General features: G+C 52.5%; 1 protein-coding gene across 1 annotated transcript in view; it reads left to right on the top strand.

Moving 5' to 3' along the window:
• Positions 1-17,313, top strand: part of SYT13 (synaptotagmin 13) — a gene marked incomplete at both ends in the record, with an annotated part of 38,218 nt that extends 20,905 nt beyond the window's left edge. Inside the window, 5 exons of the mRNA XM_079929531.1 lie at positions 5,913-6,138; positions 8,754-8,888; positions 10,356-10,657; positions 14,856-14,985; positions 17,009-17,313. Of these exons, the coding sequence (XP_079785657.1) occupies positions 5,913-6,138; positions 8,754-8,888; positions 10,356-10,657; positions 14,856-14,985; positions 17,009-17,313 (1,098 nt within the window). The remainder of the gene's footprint in view (positions 1-5,912; positions 6,139-8,753; positions 8,889-10,355; positions 10,658-14,855; positions 14,986-17,008) is intronic.

Genomic DNA, 17,313 nt, shown 5'->3' on the forward strand with positions numbered 1-17,313 from the left:
ACCGGGGGCACAGAGAGGTTAATTAATCAGACCCAAGATCACACAGCGAGTAGCTGGCAGAGCCTGGACTCCAACCAAGCTGTCTTGTTTTAGAGCATGAACTCTGACCACAAGGCTGTATTTCAAACTCTTGTACACATGTTAGTATGCATAATTGCCAGTATCAGAGCCCAGAGTCACAGAGACTGTCAGGTCCCTGTCCTCTGACCCAGCTCCCCTCTGAAGGGGACTTTGCTGTGCTGAGCCTCAGACCCCAGCCACAATGGCCCATGTTTGGTGTCATCTGAAAACTCTATATTCATCTCTCTCTTACTCTGCCATCTCTTTCTTTAAAGTTCAAGTATAAAGGGCAAAGCCATCCGTTTCCATTTCCAGTTGGGACTGTTTCCCCCACCCGTAACTTCTGGTTGCTGTGATGCTTTAATGTGGATGCCCCAGAGTGAAAACTCGAATTAATAAACAGCCTTTAGGTGAAAAAATTAATCATGTCACAAAAGGGGTCACCTAACATCTCTAGTAAGGTTAAACATTTGTTTACAGATCATTAACTACATAATTAATTTCCTTTTTATCAACATAAGCCCCATAAAAAAAGGACAGCATCTGTCTCATTCACTTCGATGTTCCTAACACTTAGCGTAGGATCTGGCCTGTCGTAGGGCATCAATAAATACTTGTTCATTAAATGAAGGTTTGTCCCTCCCCACCCATGCCATCTGTCTTAGCCTGGATGACAGGAAAGCTGAGCCTGCCAGAGGCCTCCGGGCTTTTCTTCAACAGCAAGTGACATCCAGGGATGCAGGAGGGAGGAGAGGAGGCAGGGGGGCGCACACAGGGAGCGTTACTGAGCCGGCCACCAGCTGGTGTCCAGGGCGACTGCTGGATCTCGAGGTGTCATCTTCTGAAATGTCACTGAACTGTTTGGGAGGAATAGCGAGGAAGAGGGAGGAGCCCCCAGTGGTCGAATTTCCCCCACGGAGTTTTAACTCCTGACACATCCGGGTTGCCCTTGAGTGGACCCAGAGTGCCCCTGGGTGTCTCACACCTCAGCAGCCACTAAGAAGTCCAGGGCAGGTGCAAGAGGAGTGTGGCACGGGTGTGACGTAAGACACTTTGGGGCTGTGCCTATGTGAAGCTGGTCGGTGTCCACGCAGAGCTGGCCACGTGGGGAGAAGCAAGTGGCTCATGGCCCCGGAGACAGGTGAGGAGGGAGGAGCCAAGGATACGAATCAGAAGGGGCTGATGCTCCAGTGAGGGTGTCTCTCGCATCTCTGTACCTGCCATGCCAAGCACAGCTGGGCATTCCCTAATCGTTGAACACTCGCCTCCACTGGAAACCTTCCCTGATTCATCCTGCATCTCTATTTCCAGACCATCTTTTCTGGGTTCAAAGGGCATTTAGAAAGAGAATCCCACTTTGAAATCTTGCCGCTCCTACACTGGCGGTGTAAGGCTTGAACTCAGGTCCTCCCGTGGGCTTTGCCCTGCTGAGCACCTCCTTCCTCCCAGGCACTCATCCGCTCCAACCATAATCCCTTCCCAGGCTCCCTCCCTCAAGTCCCAAACCTCTTTTCTGCTTCTCGGGCTTTGAAGTTTAAGCTATTTAAGTGGAAACATAGATGCATTTGAAAGATGGGGTGGAACCAGGGTTTTGAAACATAACAAAGAAGATTGTACAAGGGAACAAGATAGGTAATCAGCTGCTGCTTTCACTACTTGGAGAGGTTCATGTAGTGGTCAGCAGACTCTGCTTCTCGCCTGGTCAAGGGCTATAAATCATTCTCCACTAAAGGCAGCCATTGCCATACAGGATCTTACCAAGGCAGGACGAGGATAAACAGTAAAAGAGGATGCGTTTGGCTGGATGCAGAGGGTCTCAGGGAGATGTTTGAGCCTAGGTAGAGTTTCTCTACACCAAGGTCATGATCTCCTGTGATGCTCAATAAAAAATGCATTGCATCAGTTCAGGATGCTTTGGGCTGCAATTCACAAAGACCCCAGTCCAAACGGGCTTCAACAATAAGAACAACATTATTCATGTATCCAGAAGTACAAAGGTAGGACAGCTTTCAGGCTCAGTTGAGTCGGTGGTTTAATGACACTGTCATCAAAGACATAGCTTCCTTCTGTCTCTCTACTCTGTGGTCCACCTTGTCGGCTCTGTTCTAAGACCAGCTCACCTTGCTGTCGCGAGGCAGGGCCACATACCTCGTATTCAGCAGGGGAGAGAATCTCTTCTGGTGCCGTGCAAAGCAAGTCCTTTCATTCTGTCTGGGGTGGCTTCCCCAGGGCAGAAACAGTTCCCAAGATGATGCCAAGAACGATTGGAATCAGACCAAAGAGAACCCCTCTCCCCACCCTTGCCCCGGAGCTGGGGTGGGACCCAGAAAACCTGGTGACCTGGAGGGAAGGTAGAGGGAGCAGGGAATGGATACTGACGGACACCCAAGAAAAGCCTAGTCCGTTACAGGCTCCTGAGGTTCTCAGGGGCACACAAAGTGAGACCCACTGTGTAGGGAGGAATTCGAACTCAGGCTCTGCAGAGACTTGAGGTGACACAGACTGGACCTCACTCAAAACTGAGCCCAGTGATTATTTCCCCATTAAAAATGCAAAGTCAGCCAAATTTGATCTAACTGGGAATTAATCAACATAGTCCTTTTCTAAAATGATTGAACTGAGATGAAACCGAGTGTAAATGTAAAAGTGTTCCCTAGACCAGCCCAAGAGCCTCCGTTCTGGCCGCAGAAGTGACAGAACAGGGTGACTCTGAGAAGACGATGTGGTCCAGTGGCCTGCGGGAAGCCGTGGGAAGCTGCCGCACAGGAGGGAGTCTTGGCAGCCCGAACCCCGTGATACTGCAGTTGCCACTTAGAATCCAGCATCCAAAACAAATAAGGACTTATTTTTTTGAAAAACAGCTGCAAGGCAGTGGAAATGACACAAATTGGAAGTGAGAACTGTCTGGAGGCTTGGTTATGGACTGCGCATCAGTGGTATGACCTTGAACTTCCTCCATTCTCCGTTTTATTGTGAAATAGTATAATTAGCATAACTCGGATGAAATGTTAGAGGCAGGTAACACTTTGTGGAGGACAAAAAGACATGGGGACATCGGCCATTGCTCTGTGTGTCTCCTCCCGGGGTCCAGCCTTCCTCCCCAGCCCTCCCTCTGCCTTCCAGACCCCCTGTCCTTCAAGGTCTAGCTCACGCCCTGGCTCCTCCCTGACCTCCAGGACTCCTCTGCCTGCCCCCTGCAGGTGTCCTCTGCTCTCTCCCACCTGTTATTTACACAGGCTGTCTGCCACCTGCTTCTGTACGGCAGTCCCAAACTGTCAAATATACTGTTTTTTTTTTTTTTTTTTTTTGCGGTACGCGGGCCTCTCACTGTTGTGGCCTCTGCCGTTGCGGAGCACAGGCTCCGGACGCGCAGGCTCAGCGGCCATGGCTCACGGGCCCAGCCGCTCCACGGCATGTGGGATCTTCCCGGACCGGGGCACGAACCCGCGTCCCCTGCATCGGCAGGCGGACTCTCAACCACTGCGCCACCAGGGAAGCCCCGAATATACTCTTATTTACTCTCCTGTTTGTGATTGTCTCCCCAACTCACCTGTACCGGCAAATAAAGAACAGAGTCTCCCACCTCTTTGTAGCTTGGCTTGTGGGAGTGAAACAAGCCTTGAAATCACGTTGCCTCTTGAGCGATAACTCAGAGGTGAAACGGCCGCCAAAAGTTCCTCAAGCTCAGACGGTTGGGTCAGTACTAGAAGCCAGGCCCCTGGATGCCCAGTGACACTCTCAATGTGGTGGAGGTGCAAAGGGGGGCCTGACTTTACAAATCATACAGCTCCTCCCAGGGTGCCTAGTCGAAATGTGTAACAATGACAAGCGTCTCTGAAGGGTGGGTGCTGCCCGGCAAAGGCTTGAAGGCAGAAGAAAGGTTGGGGGCCCCTGGGGCAGTGGGCTTTGGGGCCAGGCTGGTCTAGGCTTGATCTTGTCACTGCCCACACTGTCTGGTCCAGGGCAACCTTGGTCCATTGAAGTCGGAAGTGCTTTTCGAGCTCATGCGTGCCAGATGCGCTCAGCAGAGATCAGGATAGAGGTGTCCTAGCTTGGGCTGCATTATAGCCTACTGGGCAGTGTTTCCAAGCGGGGAATGAAGGGTTTTGTCCTCCCTAAGCCCCTTAGGGAGTTCTGAAGGATACATGAGGCAATGCAGGGGCTGCAGCCCTCAGGGTGCCCGCAGGAAGTGGGTGCTCAGGAGAGGCTGGCTCGTGCTTCTCACCCCTTTCGCACCTTCTCATGGACTCTCCGTCCATTGTCCAGTCAATGAGGATAGTTAGGAATGCTCCCGTCATCAAGTTCCAGCCTCCTTCAGGAACGGTTGGGGACAGAGTCTCAACCAGGGAAGAATGTCCAGGAGTTGTCCTGGGGCAGTGAAATGTACAGAGCGCAAACACACTAAACCTGAACTTTGAAACAGTGTAACCACCGCCCCCCTCCAGGACTGCACACTCCTCCCAGCCTCTCAGTCACTCCTGCCACTGGGTAGAGCAGCCTTGACGCCAGGCCAGCCCCTCCAACAGCGGCAGAGCCGGCGGGGGGCGGGGGCAGGAGGACAGCATGGAGGGCAGGCAGCTCCTTGGGGGCTCTGCTGTGGGTTGTTACCCGCCTCAAGCTGAGGGCCGTTTTGTGGGCTGCCCACCCAGTGCGTCAGCAACTCAAGCTCTAGATCTGCTCGTCCACCCTCAATTTCCTGGGGACTGGACGGGTCCTCGGTATTGCTGCCTGTTAAATAACTTTGAATCCCTCAAGCAGGAGACATCTCAGTCCCCAGTGGAGGCAAAGATAGGAGATTCCACTCCTGTATGAGGCAGCCTTGCTCACCTAAGACTTGACAAGCAGGTGGGTCTTTGTGTAAAGAAAAGATGGACTTTCCCCCAGGTGGACTCAGCCCTACCCCAGGGCACATAGCTGGGCGAGGGGTGCACAAATTGCATTTCAGCCCCCACTTGCTCCGCATCCAGACATCTTTGTGCAGTGCACAGAGCGCACAACTGAACATGGCAGCCCTAGCCACAAGTATGTATTGTGTGCTCCCCGTGAGCCGACACTGCAGGAACAAGACAAGACATAATCCCTGTGCTTGTGGAGCTCACATACCAGTGGGAGAGACTGACCACAAACAGGTCAGGCTATGGTGAAAACAATACAGGGTGAGAGAGATGCTGTAAAGCAAAGCTGGATGTGGTGATAAGGAGGGACAGGCTTGGAGGAGGGACTTAATTTAAAGCTGGTGGAGGTGGGGGTGAGTGGTTTGCGGGGAGGAGTTGGGGGCCAGAAGCCAAACTCAGAAAGAGTTCAGCCTGTTTGAGAAGCAGGTTGCTCAGTGGCTGGAAAGGGGTTTGGGGGCAATGTCAGAAAGATGAGCAGGGCCAGGCTGGGCAAGCACTTATCGGTCACTGCAAGGAGTTTGGATGTCTTGCAAATGTCTGTGGGGCCACAGACATTTCTGAGCCATTGGGTGGAGAAGCGGAGGGGGAGGAGGAATAAGAGAAAAAAACTAGGAGGAGGGAAGACAAAGAGGCAGGTGGCACAGATGAGAGCAGTGGAGGGAAGGCCACCGTGATAGGCCTGGGGCACAGCTGTAGGGTGCATGGGGGATGGATGCAGGGGGGATGGACGAACAGGGCTGACATCTCAGCAGGCCCCGGCGTGATTCATGATGTTGGAGGTTCTGCTGCACTTGGAGGTGACATTTTGCCTTCCCAAGTCATGGTCCTCAGAGCAGAAAGGAGCCACAGCCCTCCCTCTGCCTCCCCTGAAAGCTCAGGTCATCTACTGTCATTTTTGGGGGTGGGAACAGGCAGGAGATCCTCTCGTGGACTAATCAGAGTGATTTGTGTGTGCAGTTCAACGTCAAAAAGTCCACAGAGCCCGTTCAGCCCAGAGCCCTCCTCAAGTTCCCAGATATCTACGGCCCCAGGCCGGCTGTGACGGCCCCCGAGGTCATCAACTACGCTGACTACACGCTGAAGACCACAGCGGAGCCCGCTGCACCTGCCAGCCCCCAGGCCCCGAATGACAGCCGCCTCAAGAGGCAGGTCACAGAGGAGCTGTTCGTCCTTCCTCAGAATGGTAGGGATCTCTGCCCCTCACTCTTCCATGGGCAGTACTCAGCGAGGGGTGAAAGCATCTCTGTAGATGGTGGGCATGGCCAGCCCCAGTGTCCGTGGCATTGGACACTGGGCAAGCAGTGGGCACAGCACCTTGGAGTTACAGTCCTTTAGCCCTTTATTCCCTGCATGTTCCCACATTGCGTCTCCCCAAGGCCTCCAACTTTCCACTGGGAAATGGAGAGTCCCTTTCTAGACATGGGCACCACTATAGAGAGGGGATAAAGAGCTGCGGTCAAACTACAGGCTTCAGAGTCATGGGTTTAATCTCTCCCCTTTTATATACCCATTGTGTGACCCTGGTCACGTTGCTAATCTTTTGGGGGCCTCAATTTCCTCGTATATAAAATGGGATCATACTATCACCTGCCCAGTAGGGTTGTTGTAAAGTATTAAACATAATAATGCATAGAAAGTGTTTAACTCAGAGCCTGGCCCAAGGATGTAATCAAAACATCATCATTAGTATTGTTTCTATTCTCCTTCTCATCACCATCAACATCAAGAATGTCACACCTTTCTGTGTACAGCGCTATGCTGGACACTGGGGCAGATATGAAGGCAGAGACAGCGCCTAACCCAAGGGAGCATGCAGACTTTCATAAGGAGACAAAAAATCCAGCCAGGAGAATGGATCGTTACATGGTTTGTGTGGCTGGAGAGGGAGATGGTGCAAACAGGAGCAGCGTAACTGGCTAAGGCATCTTCTGGCCTGGGGCGAGCACCACGCTGGCCAGTGAACAGGTGCCCCCCCACCAACCCAGCCCAGAACTACAGTGATTACGCTGGCATTTCTTCAAGAACAAATACAGGTAGTGCTGGTGGCAGGAGCGAATCCTGGTTGGCTTTTAGCCTCCAGGTTTGCCAGCTCACATTTTAAATGAAAATAAACCCATTGAGGCCTTGAGAGCTTAAGCTTGGAGGGTGGGGAACAATTTGCATGAGGACCCTTGGGAGTGGTAATCAGAATCAGAAGCAGAATCACAGGAGGGCTCCTTGGGAGCCCCAGACTTCTCGAGGCTGGGATGAAGCCAGGCTTGGCCGCTCTCCACCAAGGACAGCAGCAGAGTACTTCAGAGTCTGAAACTTTGAAGAATTCACAACACATCCATTTGTTTTCTCTTTCTGGTTCCTCATTCCTTTCCCCACCACAGAAGGCAACAACCAAGTTCTGATTCCACTGAAATCTAAGAGCTGTTTGGTTCAGCAAATACTGACCAGAGGCCAGGGTGTGCAGAGGGAGAGGACGCCCGATTAGACACTGTCCCCATGATGTGCGCAACTCAGTCTACTCCCACCATCAATGATTCTCATCAGCCCCTTTTAGAGCTCAGGGTCCGATTCTTTTTTTTTTTAATTTTTACTGAAGTATAGTTGATTTACAATGTTGTGTTACTTCCTGCTGTACAGCACAGTGACTCGGTTATACATATACGGGGCCCTGGTTTTTGAAGCTGAAGCTGTTCTGCATTTCCCAGGGGTGCTGGGTTTGGTTTGGTCTCGGTTTGGTTTTGATTTTGAAGGCTGAAGCAGTCTGAGACCCGAGAGCTCTGGGTGCCAGGCAAGCCCCCTCTGACACTGTCCATGTGCTGCCCTTGGAAGCCACCCGGGGCCTGGGTGGGTGTTCGTTTGGCTTTACACATTGTGCTCACATCCTGGTCAGCCCATTCCTTGCTTAGACACACCAGGGAGAGTCTTCACTACTTGCAGGAACCCAATAATGAACCATTTTGGAAATTAAATACTCTTTTATATTTCTGCCCTTTAAATTAGTCCTGAAAAGCAAAAAAAAAATTAAATTCCAATTTGCTACAAGTGGAGTCTCCTCAGCTGCTGGATCATTTCATTCTCATTATGCTTGACTAATGAGAATCTTAGATGTTTGGCTCCTGTCCAAGTGAGGGGCAGAGTGAGCAATATTTGTAGTTTTCAGAACTTCTGAATTAAATTCATTCAGCAAGTATTTACTGAGCATGCTCTAAAGTCAAATCCACTATCTCCAGCCTTGCCCTCCAGTATCTACTCCTGCCTGACTAATTCTCTGACATTTATTTCCAGCCATGAACTCCTGGGGAGCAGGGATTAGACTCTGTGAGAGAGATGGAGCTGGAGATGGGCTGGGGAATGATTTGCTTGAAACAGGATGATCAGGACCACACAGTCTGTGACAGTTTCCCCTGCTGAAAGCTCACCAGGGGCCAGGCCCTGGGCTAAGTACTTTTCTCACTTTATTTCATTTAATGCTCACAGGAACTCCAGGAAGAGGGAACCGCTATCATTCCCATTGTAAAGATGAGGAAACTGAGGTTCAAAGAAGTCAAGTAACTTGTCCAGGGTCACATAACTATTATGTAACAGCTCATGTCTGACGCCAAAGCCCATGTCTTGCCCACTGGGCTGTGATGGTCCCTTGAATGGTAATGCCCGGGACCACAGGTGGTCCCCTGGTGCAGCCACCATGGTTTTGCACCTGGTTAGGAAGCTTTGGGTTTGGATTTGTGGCAGAGATGGAAAAGGTATGATCTGGAAAACAGGACCCCAGCGTGGGTGGGAGTAATGGCTTTACCTTCTTAACAGGTGTGGTGGAGGATGTCTGTGTCATGGAGACTTGGAACCCAGAGAAGGCTGCCAGATGGAACCAAGCTCCCAAACTTCACTACTGTCTGGACTACGACAGGCAAAAGGCGGAACTATTTGTGACTCACCTGGAAGGTATGTTCTTAGCTGACTTTCACGGCCTTCTGTGTGCTTGTCTCCCCAGAGCATCTGTGGCTGGAGGTAGCACTGGGTACTAGATTTTCACTCTGTAACAAACAAGACCCTGATGTGTGTGATGCTCAGACACACAGGGGTTTTTCCTCTCTCTCATATACCAGTCCAAAGTGGAGATTCCTGGTTGGTGGACATCTTTCCTCCAAATAGTGATTCAGGGACTGGGCTCCTTCCACTGAGGCCTCCTTGTCATCTGTATCTAGCAGGTGGAAGGATGGGGAGAACAGGGAGAGCGCACAACTGTTCCTTAAAAGCTGTATCCTACGTAAGGTATGCATCACGCCTGCTCACTTCCCATTGGCTGGAACTTGGTCACATGACCACTGACTGCAAAGGATGTTGGGAAATGTGGCCTAGCACGTGCCCAGTTAAAAGAAGGGAATGGGTTTTGGTGAACAGCTAGTCGTCTCTGCCATAGATGCCTTTGACATTGGACAGGGCCTGTGCTAGACACAGAGGGTATTCTGAATGGTCAGCAAAGCTTTTGTAGTCCTAGAACCAGGTAGTCTTTCCTACAGGGTCAGGATGTCCCTGGTCTCCCTACCCTGACAATTCACTTTACCATCAGCAAACAAAGCTAAGACTTTGCAAAGGAATCGGGGCTAAAAATGCACTACTCTGGGGCCCCTGGAAGCTGGAAGCTGGGGACAGGATGAGTTGGACTTTTGTACTTAATTTTATTTTTTTGAGGGTGTGTTTTTCGTTTTTACTTCTTTTAAGATTTTTTTTAGTGTTTCATATACTTTCTTACATTTGGGCTGCACAGTAGTCCCATTTTACAGTTCGGAAACTGAAGTCTAGCAACGTCAGGTGACTTGTCTAAGGTCACTCCAGCTAACTGGTGCCAGGGCCAGGACTGAGCCCAGTTCCCCTGAAGCTCAGTGCAGGGCTCTTTCTATTAGGACACATGGCCTCAGTTCTTCATCTTCTCCGCCTGGGTAACGCCGGCTACCACTTCTCAAATGATCACTGAGGAACCAGTCATAAAAGCTCCACAGGTGCAAATTTCCACACGGGGAAGCCTTAAAAACCCCAAAGTTCAGATGCAAGACAGCAGTCATGAGGTAGCGGCCAAGCGATTTATATCACAGGTAGTTGTGTGGTAAGTATTTAATGTAGAGAGCAAACGAATTATGGAATCAGCAGCAAGACGAATGAAAATCATCAGCAGTTTGTGGGCCCTGGCGCCTTGGGGAAATCTCAGAGTCATGAGGAAGATCTCCCATTTCTAAATGTCTTACTGAAAGGCGATTCCACGAAGCCAGTGTCGTCAGCCCCGGCGGGGTCTTTCAGACGCCCGAGGTCATGACGACTAAGGCGGATTCTGCAGCTCACAGCAGGGCCCTGCTTCTCCCTTCCCCTGGTCCTCATAAGCCCTACATCTGGCTGCTTTCTCCCCGGCTGCAGCTGTGACCAGTGACCATGACGGAGGCTGTGACTGCTATATCCAGGGCAGCGTGGCCAACACGATGGGCTCCGTGGAGGCCCAGACGGCCCTGAAGAAGCGGCAGCTGCACACCACGTGGGAGGAAGGCCTCGTGCTCCCCCTGGCAGAGGGAGAGCTCCCCACAGCGACCCTGACACTGACCCTGAGGACCTGCGACCGCTTCTCTCGCCACAGTGTGGCCGGGGAGCTGCGCCTGGGCCTGGATGGGGTGTCGGTGCCTCTGGGGTCCGCCCAGTGGGGCGAGCTGAAGACTTCAGTTAAGGTAGGGTTGCCTCTCCCCGGGAAAGGTAAAACCTGTTAGTGGCACATGGGATGCAGGACTGGGCCGGTGCTCATGGAACAAACTTCGGAGAACTTCCCAGGCTAGGGGCGGGGGTCTGGAGAGGGAGGCGGGTTATCAAAGTGAGGTGGAGTCTTGAATAGGGTGGGGGACTGGAGCAGACTGATAGCTCAGGACTGGGGATTCCTGGTGTCTAGTTTTGCTTCTAGCTTGCCACGCACACACCCACCCCTGGCCTCGCCATCATGGAAAACATCGCACTGTGAGTGAGTTGGCTCTGGTGCTAACAATATTATCCCCATTTACAACCACTCATACTCCCCACGCACCTAGTGTGAGCCAGGCAGTGCAGGGGAGAGGAGCGCCGGGCAGAGCCCCTCTACTCGTAGAAAGTACAGGCCTGAGGGAGAAGTTGGAACAGATGACGATGACGGTGATGATGGCTATGATGCTGATGACATCTGACATAAGGCATCTAAGAGGGGCCTAACTGAAGCGCTCAGACGGGGAGTTCTAAAAGGCCTGGTGTGCAGTGGTGCTTGTGCTGGGCTTTGAAGGACTGACCAGGCCTAGGGGGTGTTGGTTGTAGCCTGGGACGGTTCTCCCCACCCCTCTGCTGCTGCAGAAACCATGAGTGGGAAACAAGCGTCTGCTGAGATGCCTTGCTGTTCAGAGAGAGGCTCCTTGGAGAGCAAACCATCATTCCCCACAGGCCAGGACAGTGGGGGGGGGGGGGGGTGTCGAGGAAGGTCAGGGCTGCAGGACAGTGTGTGGCTATTTAGGGCCCCAGGTCCAAGGCTCTGCCGTGATGGTGCCTAGAGGGAACCTTCTGGATGACCAGTCTCTCAACCAGCTGGTCAGTGCCTTATCTGGAGACTGTATAGCCTGCAAAGCCTACGATAGTTACTATCTGGTCAGCAAAAGTTTGCTGACTCCCACGCTGGAGTAATAAAAATACTAACAACGACACTAATTTTTGAGCTTTTGCCATCTATCCGTTGCTATGCTTCGAACTTTGCCAAAGTTCTGTCCCTAATCAACCAGGCGGAAGTGACACCAGGACTGTGGCATTTACAGGCAAGAGAACTGAGGCTTAGAGTAGCTCAGTGACCCGCGTGGGGTCACCCACCTGGGACCTGGCAAGCTCGGCCTTGAGGCCAGGTCAGTCTGGTTGGAAATCCCGGGTCGTCCTCCTGCCGCTGTGGGATGTAAGTGCCCGACAATGCCCGAGACAGCAGTCAGCGGCGCCTTTCCTGATGAGCCCCGAGGGAGGGGAGAGTACGCTTTCACGCCCCACCTGCTTCACTTCTGGCTATGATATCTTCTTCGCCTTATCTTCCTCTATTTCCCAGCCTCAGCAAATTGATAAACACTGACAGCCACTGTCAGCTGGACCCCGGCTGTTCCCGAGCACACGCTCTAATTAGTGTGTGATTTGGGACTTGTGTGGAAGCACAGCCTGGGCCCCCCGGGGAAGAGGAACCCGACACTTTGGTTTGTTCAGCTGGTAAACCAGCTTCCTCAGGAGATGGAGGGGCTCCACCCCAGGGCTTTGGAGAGTCTGGTGCTGCTTCCCAATCGTAGAAATGCAGCCTATCTGGGCAGAAATCCCAGGCACCTAACCTGTTTCCATCCTTTCCCCTAGAAGAACAAAAGTGATTCATTCATTCCACAAATACTTTGCCCGGTTCCCACCATGTGCCAGGTACAGTGCTGGGAGCTGGGGACACAGCAGTGATGAAGACAAAAGACCTGCCCTCACGGCTCATCCATCCTAATGATCGTTACACTCATCGTAGCCGTCACTGTTCCGCAAATATACTCGCACATCCACTTGGACCGCTGGCCTGCTTGCCGCAAGTGTGAACAATCTCAGAGGGCGGCGTGGAGTCAGAAGTCTGAGATGGGGCTCTCGGTGTATGAGAGCCCCAAGGCCAGGCTAGGGAGCCCCTTGCCCCCACTAGCTGGAGGGTGCGGGCCGATTTGAACAAAGTGGGCGGAGCCATCAGTTGCTGGAGCCCACGTGGTTTTCTTCTCTCGGTCAGAATGGGTTAAAGGAGGTGCCAGTGGTGCCCCAGTTCTCACCGGAAGACACTCAGCCAAAAGTGGCATGTGCGTCACCAGGGACCACAGAGTGACCCACTCCAAGGGCGGCTGGAATGATTCATTGAGAACCCAAGAGAAAGACGCAGGGGTGGTGGGTGCGGGAAAAAACAGAGAAAAGATGGAGAAAGAAAGCGGGTTATTTTTGTCAGCAGGTACTTTAAACAGCAGAGCCGAGGGGGCAGATGCTGTTCAAATTCTCCAGCTGCGGCACAGCCAGCTGGGCTCATCTGGGGCTCGCGGCTCCCTACACAGAGGTGATGAGCCCTTCACGGGCTGATGGGCCCAGGCTGCTCTCACTTGGTCACCCTGTGGCCACAGCCCAGGCCAACAACTGTGGACCTCCAATAAGTGATCTTGAATCAGGAGGCTGGTGCCCATCCCAGCTCAGCTGCCACCCCTCAGTACACATGCCTGAACTCAGTTCCTTTACTGTGAAATGAGAGGTCTGTCCGCCGAGGATGCTGGAGGACCACGGGTTTAGGACTGGGGCTTTGCTATTAAACCAGACCCCCATTCAAGGCTCAGTTTTGCTACTTACTGGCTACATGACCTCAGGCAGTGAAGGGCCCTCTCTGAGCATCAGGGTCTTATGCTTAAAATGGGAACGAGGTCAGTATCCCTCTTACTCTTGTTGTCAAGATTAAATGGGATGTCTCACCCTTCCTTCTCACAAATACGTATTGTGCGTCAGCTGTGTGCTGGGTGCTGGGGATGGCTTTGCGGAGATGAAGGCTTGGGGGATAGATACTGTAATTGCACCCAGCACAGAGTGTGTCATGTTAGCTGCTACCCTTAATGCCATTACCAAATTCCTGGCATCTCCCAGAATCATTCCATCACATAACTAGCCACTTAGGGCTAGTTGAATCATTCCGGTCCTATTGAAGACATGTTTCCTGGATGAAAGGTGTGACCCCGGCAGAGGGCTGGCCAGCTACTCCATCCAGCTTCACTCCCTGAGCACAGACTGGCTCCCATTCACCCAGAAACAATGTTCCCACTTAATCAACTCAAGAAGTAGTCATTGTCCTTTCTTGATAACTAATGGTAATCGTCAAAGCACGGGGACAGATGCTGTCGTGTGTGCCAGGCACTGTTCTAAGCCGTTAAATAATTACTCATTTAATTTTCACAACCCCATTGGGTGGAGATATTATTGTTCCCATTTTACAGATGAGGAAATGGAAGTTTTGGAAAGAGAAATAACTTGCCTAAGGTCACACAGCTAGTAAATGGTATGATTGGAACTGAGACCAGACAAGCAATTCTAGCGTCTATACTCTTAGCACTCCCCTTGGGCTGTGACCTGCCTCCTGTGGTGTCTCTTTCACTCGTTTTTGTCCCTCAATGGATTTGCTCTTGTAGGAATTTCAGTGGAGACACTCTGTAAAGCTGCCGGTGGGGGATGGACATGCTGGACGCTTGCCGGAGGCATCAACACCTCCTGCAAATCAGTTACTGCCAGTGTCTCTGGTGTGGTACCTCCCCTCACAGGCCCGGCCTTTTGTTGACACGGTTGGCCATGCTGTTGACCAAGCCAGGCCCTATTCAGCATTAGTACATCGCATTATTGACTCTCTCAGGCCTGCAGGGCCTGGAAGGGATTATTTTTTCAAGCAGAGTAATGTCTTACAGCAGCCCGCTGCCCCAGGGACCTGATCAGTCAATGCAGTGGTTCTCAAACTCTGTTCCCTAGAACGCTAGGGCTCTATACAGACGCCCCAGGAGCCGGGGGCGGGGGTGCTGGAGGTGAGAGGGGGTCCAGGCCCTCTGGCCCTGCCACATCCTGAATGGCATCTCTTTGATCTGTTTTATATGTTGGATTTGAATATAAACTGTTTGGAAAATCACGTTTTGTGGCAAATGAAAAAAACTTGTATTGAAACACACGCTACACAGAACTCTGTACCTTCCTCCCTTCTGCGAGGGTGGAGAAAGCAGTGCTGATGGGTAAATTCTTTCCAGGATGCCCGTTGGATACAAGGCTAGTGTGATCCCAGCCTCAGCGATGGTGAGGGAGTCAGAAGGCATCCCTAAATGAGACTCACCTCCTGCATCCCCTCTTCTGTTTCAGGAGCCATCTGCAGGAACGGGAGAGGTCCTTCTCTCCATCAGCTACCTCCCGGCTGCCAACCGCCTCCTACTGGTGCTGATTAAGGCCAAGAACCTCCATGCTAATCAGTCCAAGGAGCTCCTGGGGAAGGGTGAGTGAGGTGTGAGAGGGGAGCTAGGGCCCCTCCCACTGCGAGGGGGGGTGGCACCTGGGAGGCAGTGGGCACAGGTGAGCAGGGATGTGGAACATGAGTGCGTTTGTGGAGTCAGCCTCAGCTGTGTCCTCCACCCCAAACATACAAACCAATTTGGAAGGACACACTCACTTCTCTAAAGTCACATGCATTCACTCCTGCGCCAATCCCACCCACTGGGGCCCAGGAATGAGCTACCTGGGGCTCCCTATGTTGCGGATCCATCACAAGAAGAATCAGCCTTACCCATGGGTCATAGGAAGCCAAGAATCAGACTGCAGCCAGGGAGCGGAGTGTCTGGGCTGTAGGGAAAACTTAGGCCAGCGCTCCTCAACCGGACCTGGCTGGACCCACCTTCCGGGCCGGTGTCGGGAAGCCAGGGTTCTCCCTCCCCAGTTTCAGCTAGCCATCACTCTACTCCCCACACCCACCCTAGGCTCCCCTCTCTCCCCAGCCTTTGCCAGCCTGCCATCCCCACACCAGCTGAGTGTGGGTGACAGCAGACGGCGTGTGGGTGCACAGGCTAAGGTGGCGTCTGTGTGTGTACCCCAATAAACATCTCTTCAGCACTCTGGGAGCCTTGGCTTCTCCCTCTGGACACCCCAGCACAGGCCCCAAGTCTTAAGGACCAAACAGCCTCTCTTGTCAGAGCAGAAAAGCAACGTTGGTCAGCCCTAGGATACCTGGACCCGGAGCCAAGTGCTCAGAGCAGGATATAAATAAATAGATATTTATAGCAGCAAACAAATAAAGAATTGCCTCTGCATTCAGAACCTTTGAGCAAGAGATTTTTGGCGAATGCAGTCAGAAGAGTTGGTCTGGCTGACAGATTCCTGTGCCAAAGGTCAGAATTCATTGCAATTTCCTCATCCCTTCCAGACAATACTTTGCCTCCTCCTCCGTTTTTTTTTTTTAAATTTTTATAGCTCCTGTCAGGACAATTACAGCTCAACACTTTATCTCTCAAATATCTCTGCTGAAATAACAAACTAACCACCTGGGGGTGATAATTATAGCAATAAATACAGGGTAACAATTACGCTCACATTGGCTTCGGAAACCCTGACTCATGAAAACACAGTCTGTCCTAAGCCTCGTGATGTTACGAGAAAGCTTGTCTAGTGGTCTGTCGGCCAGTCTCCTGGGGGTCAAGGCAGGCTGCCCTCACCCTCCGCATGAGGTCGGGATCCTCAAGTAAAACTTGCAGAAGCACAGACGAGAAGAACTCAACCAACCAGCAGGAGACCTGCTATCCTAGGAACAGATATCCTGGACGGAGAACCGAGGGGATGAAGACATACGGATGGCTTAGTGTTTCTGGTCTGAGTTTAAAATCAAGCTGCAGGGGCTTCCCTGGTGGCACAGTGGTTGAGAGTCCGCCTGCCGATGCAGGGGACGCGGGTTCATGTCCCGGTCCGGGAAGATCCCACAGGCCGCGGAGCGGCTGGACCCGTGAGCCATGGCCGCTGAGCCTGCGCGTCCGGAGCCTGTGCTCCGCAACGGGAGAGGCCACAACAGTGAGAGGCCCGCGTACCGCAAAAAAAAAAAAAAAAAAAAAAAATGAAGCTGCAGGACGTCTGAGCCGTCATCCTGGGCCTGGTTTGATGTGGGACGTGAAGGCGCTCGGAAGGGCTCATGACGAACCTTCCTGGCTGTACCTTAGCGTGACCCAGTCATGGGCCGCCTGATGACCAGCCATATATATTTTGCTATGGTCTGTTCTCCACACTTGAGGCAGGAGCTTCTGCCGTATCCCCATGTCTAGATCAGTGTCTGCCGTATGGTGGGCATTTAATAGCTGTTGAGTGAATACATGGCCCATGAGGTGGGGGAGGGGTGGTAGAGAGGGTGCCTCAGTGCAGATCTTGAGCCAGAGAGCCTGTCTCTCCATCCCCGAGAGGGAATATCGTCCCAGGCCCCACCATGCCCCAGAAGCTCACTCTCGGCCCTTCTCTGTCTCTGTCCCCCTGTCTCTCCCCAGATGTCTCTGTCAAGGTGACCTTGAAGCACCAGGCTCGGAAGCTGAAGAAGAAGCAGACGAAACGCGCCAAGCACAAGATCAACCCCGTGTGGAACGAGATGATCATGTTTGAGCTGCCGGATGACCTGCTGCGGGCCTCCAGTGTGGAGCTGGACGTGCTGGGCCAGGGCGCCGAGGGGCAGAGCTGCCCGCTTGGGCGCTGCAGCCTGGGCCTGCACGCCTCGGGCTCCGAGCGCAGCCACTGGGAGGAGATGCTGAAGAACCCGCGCCGGCAGATCGCCATGTGGCACCAGCTGCGCCCGTAG

Source organism: Stenella coeruleoalba (genome assembly GCF_951394435.1).
Source record: "Stenella coeruleoalba genome assembly, chromosome: 8".
NCBI classification, from domain to species: domain Eukaryota; kingdom Metazoa; phylum Chordata; class Mammalia; order Artiodactyla; family Delphinidae; genus Stenella; species Stenella coeruleoalba.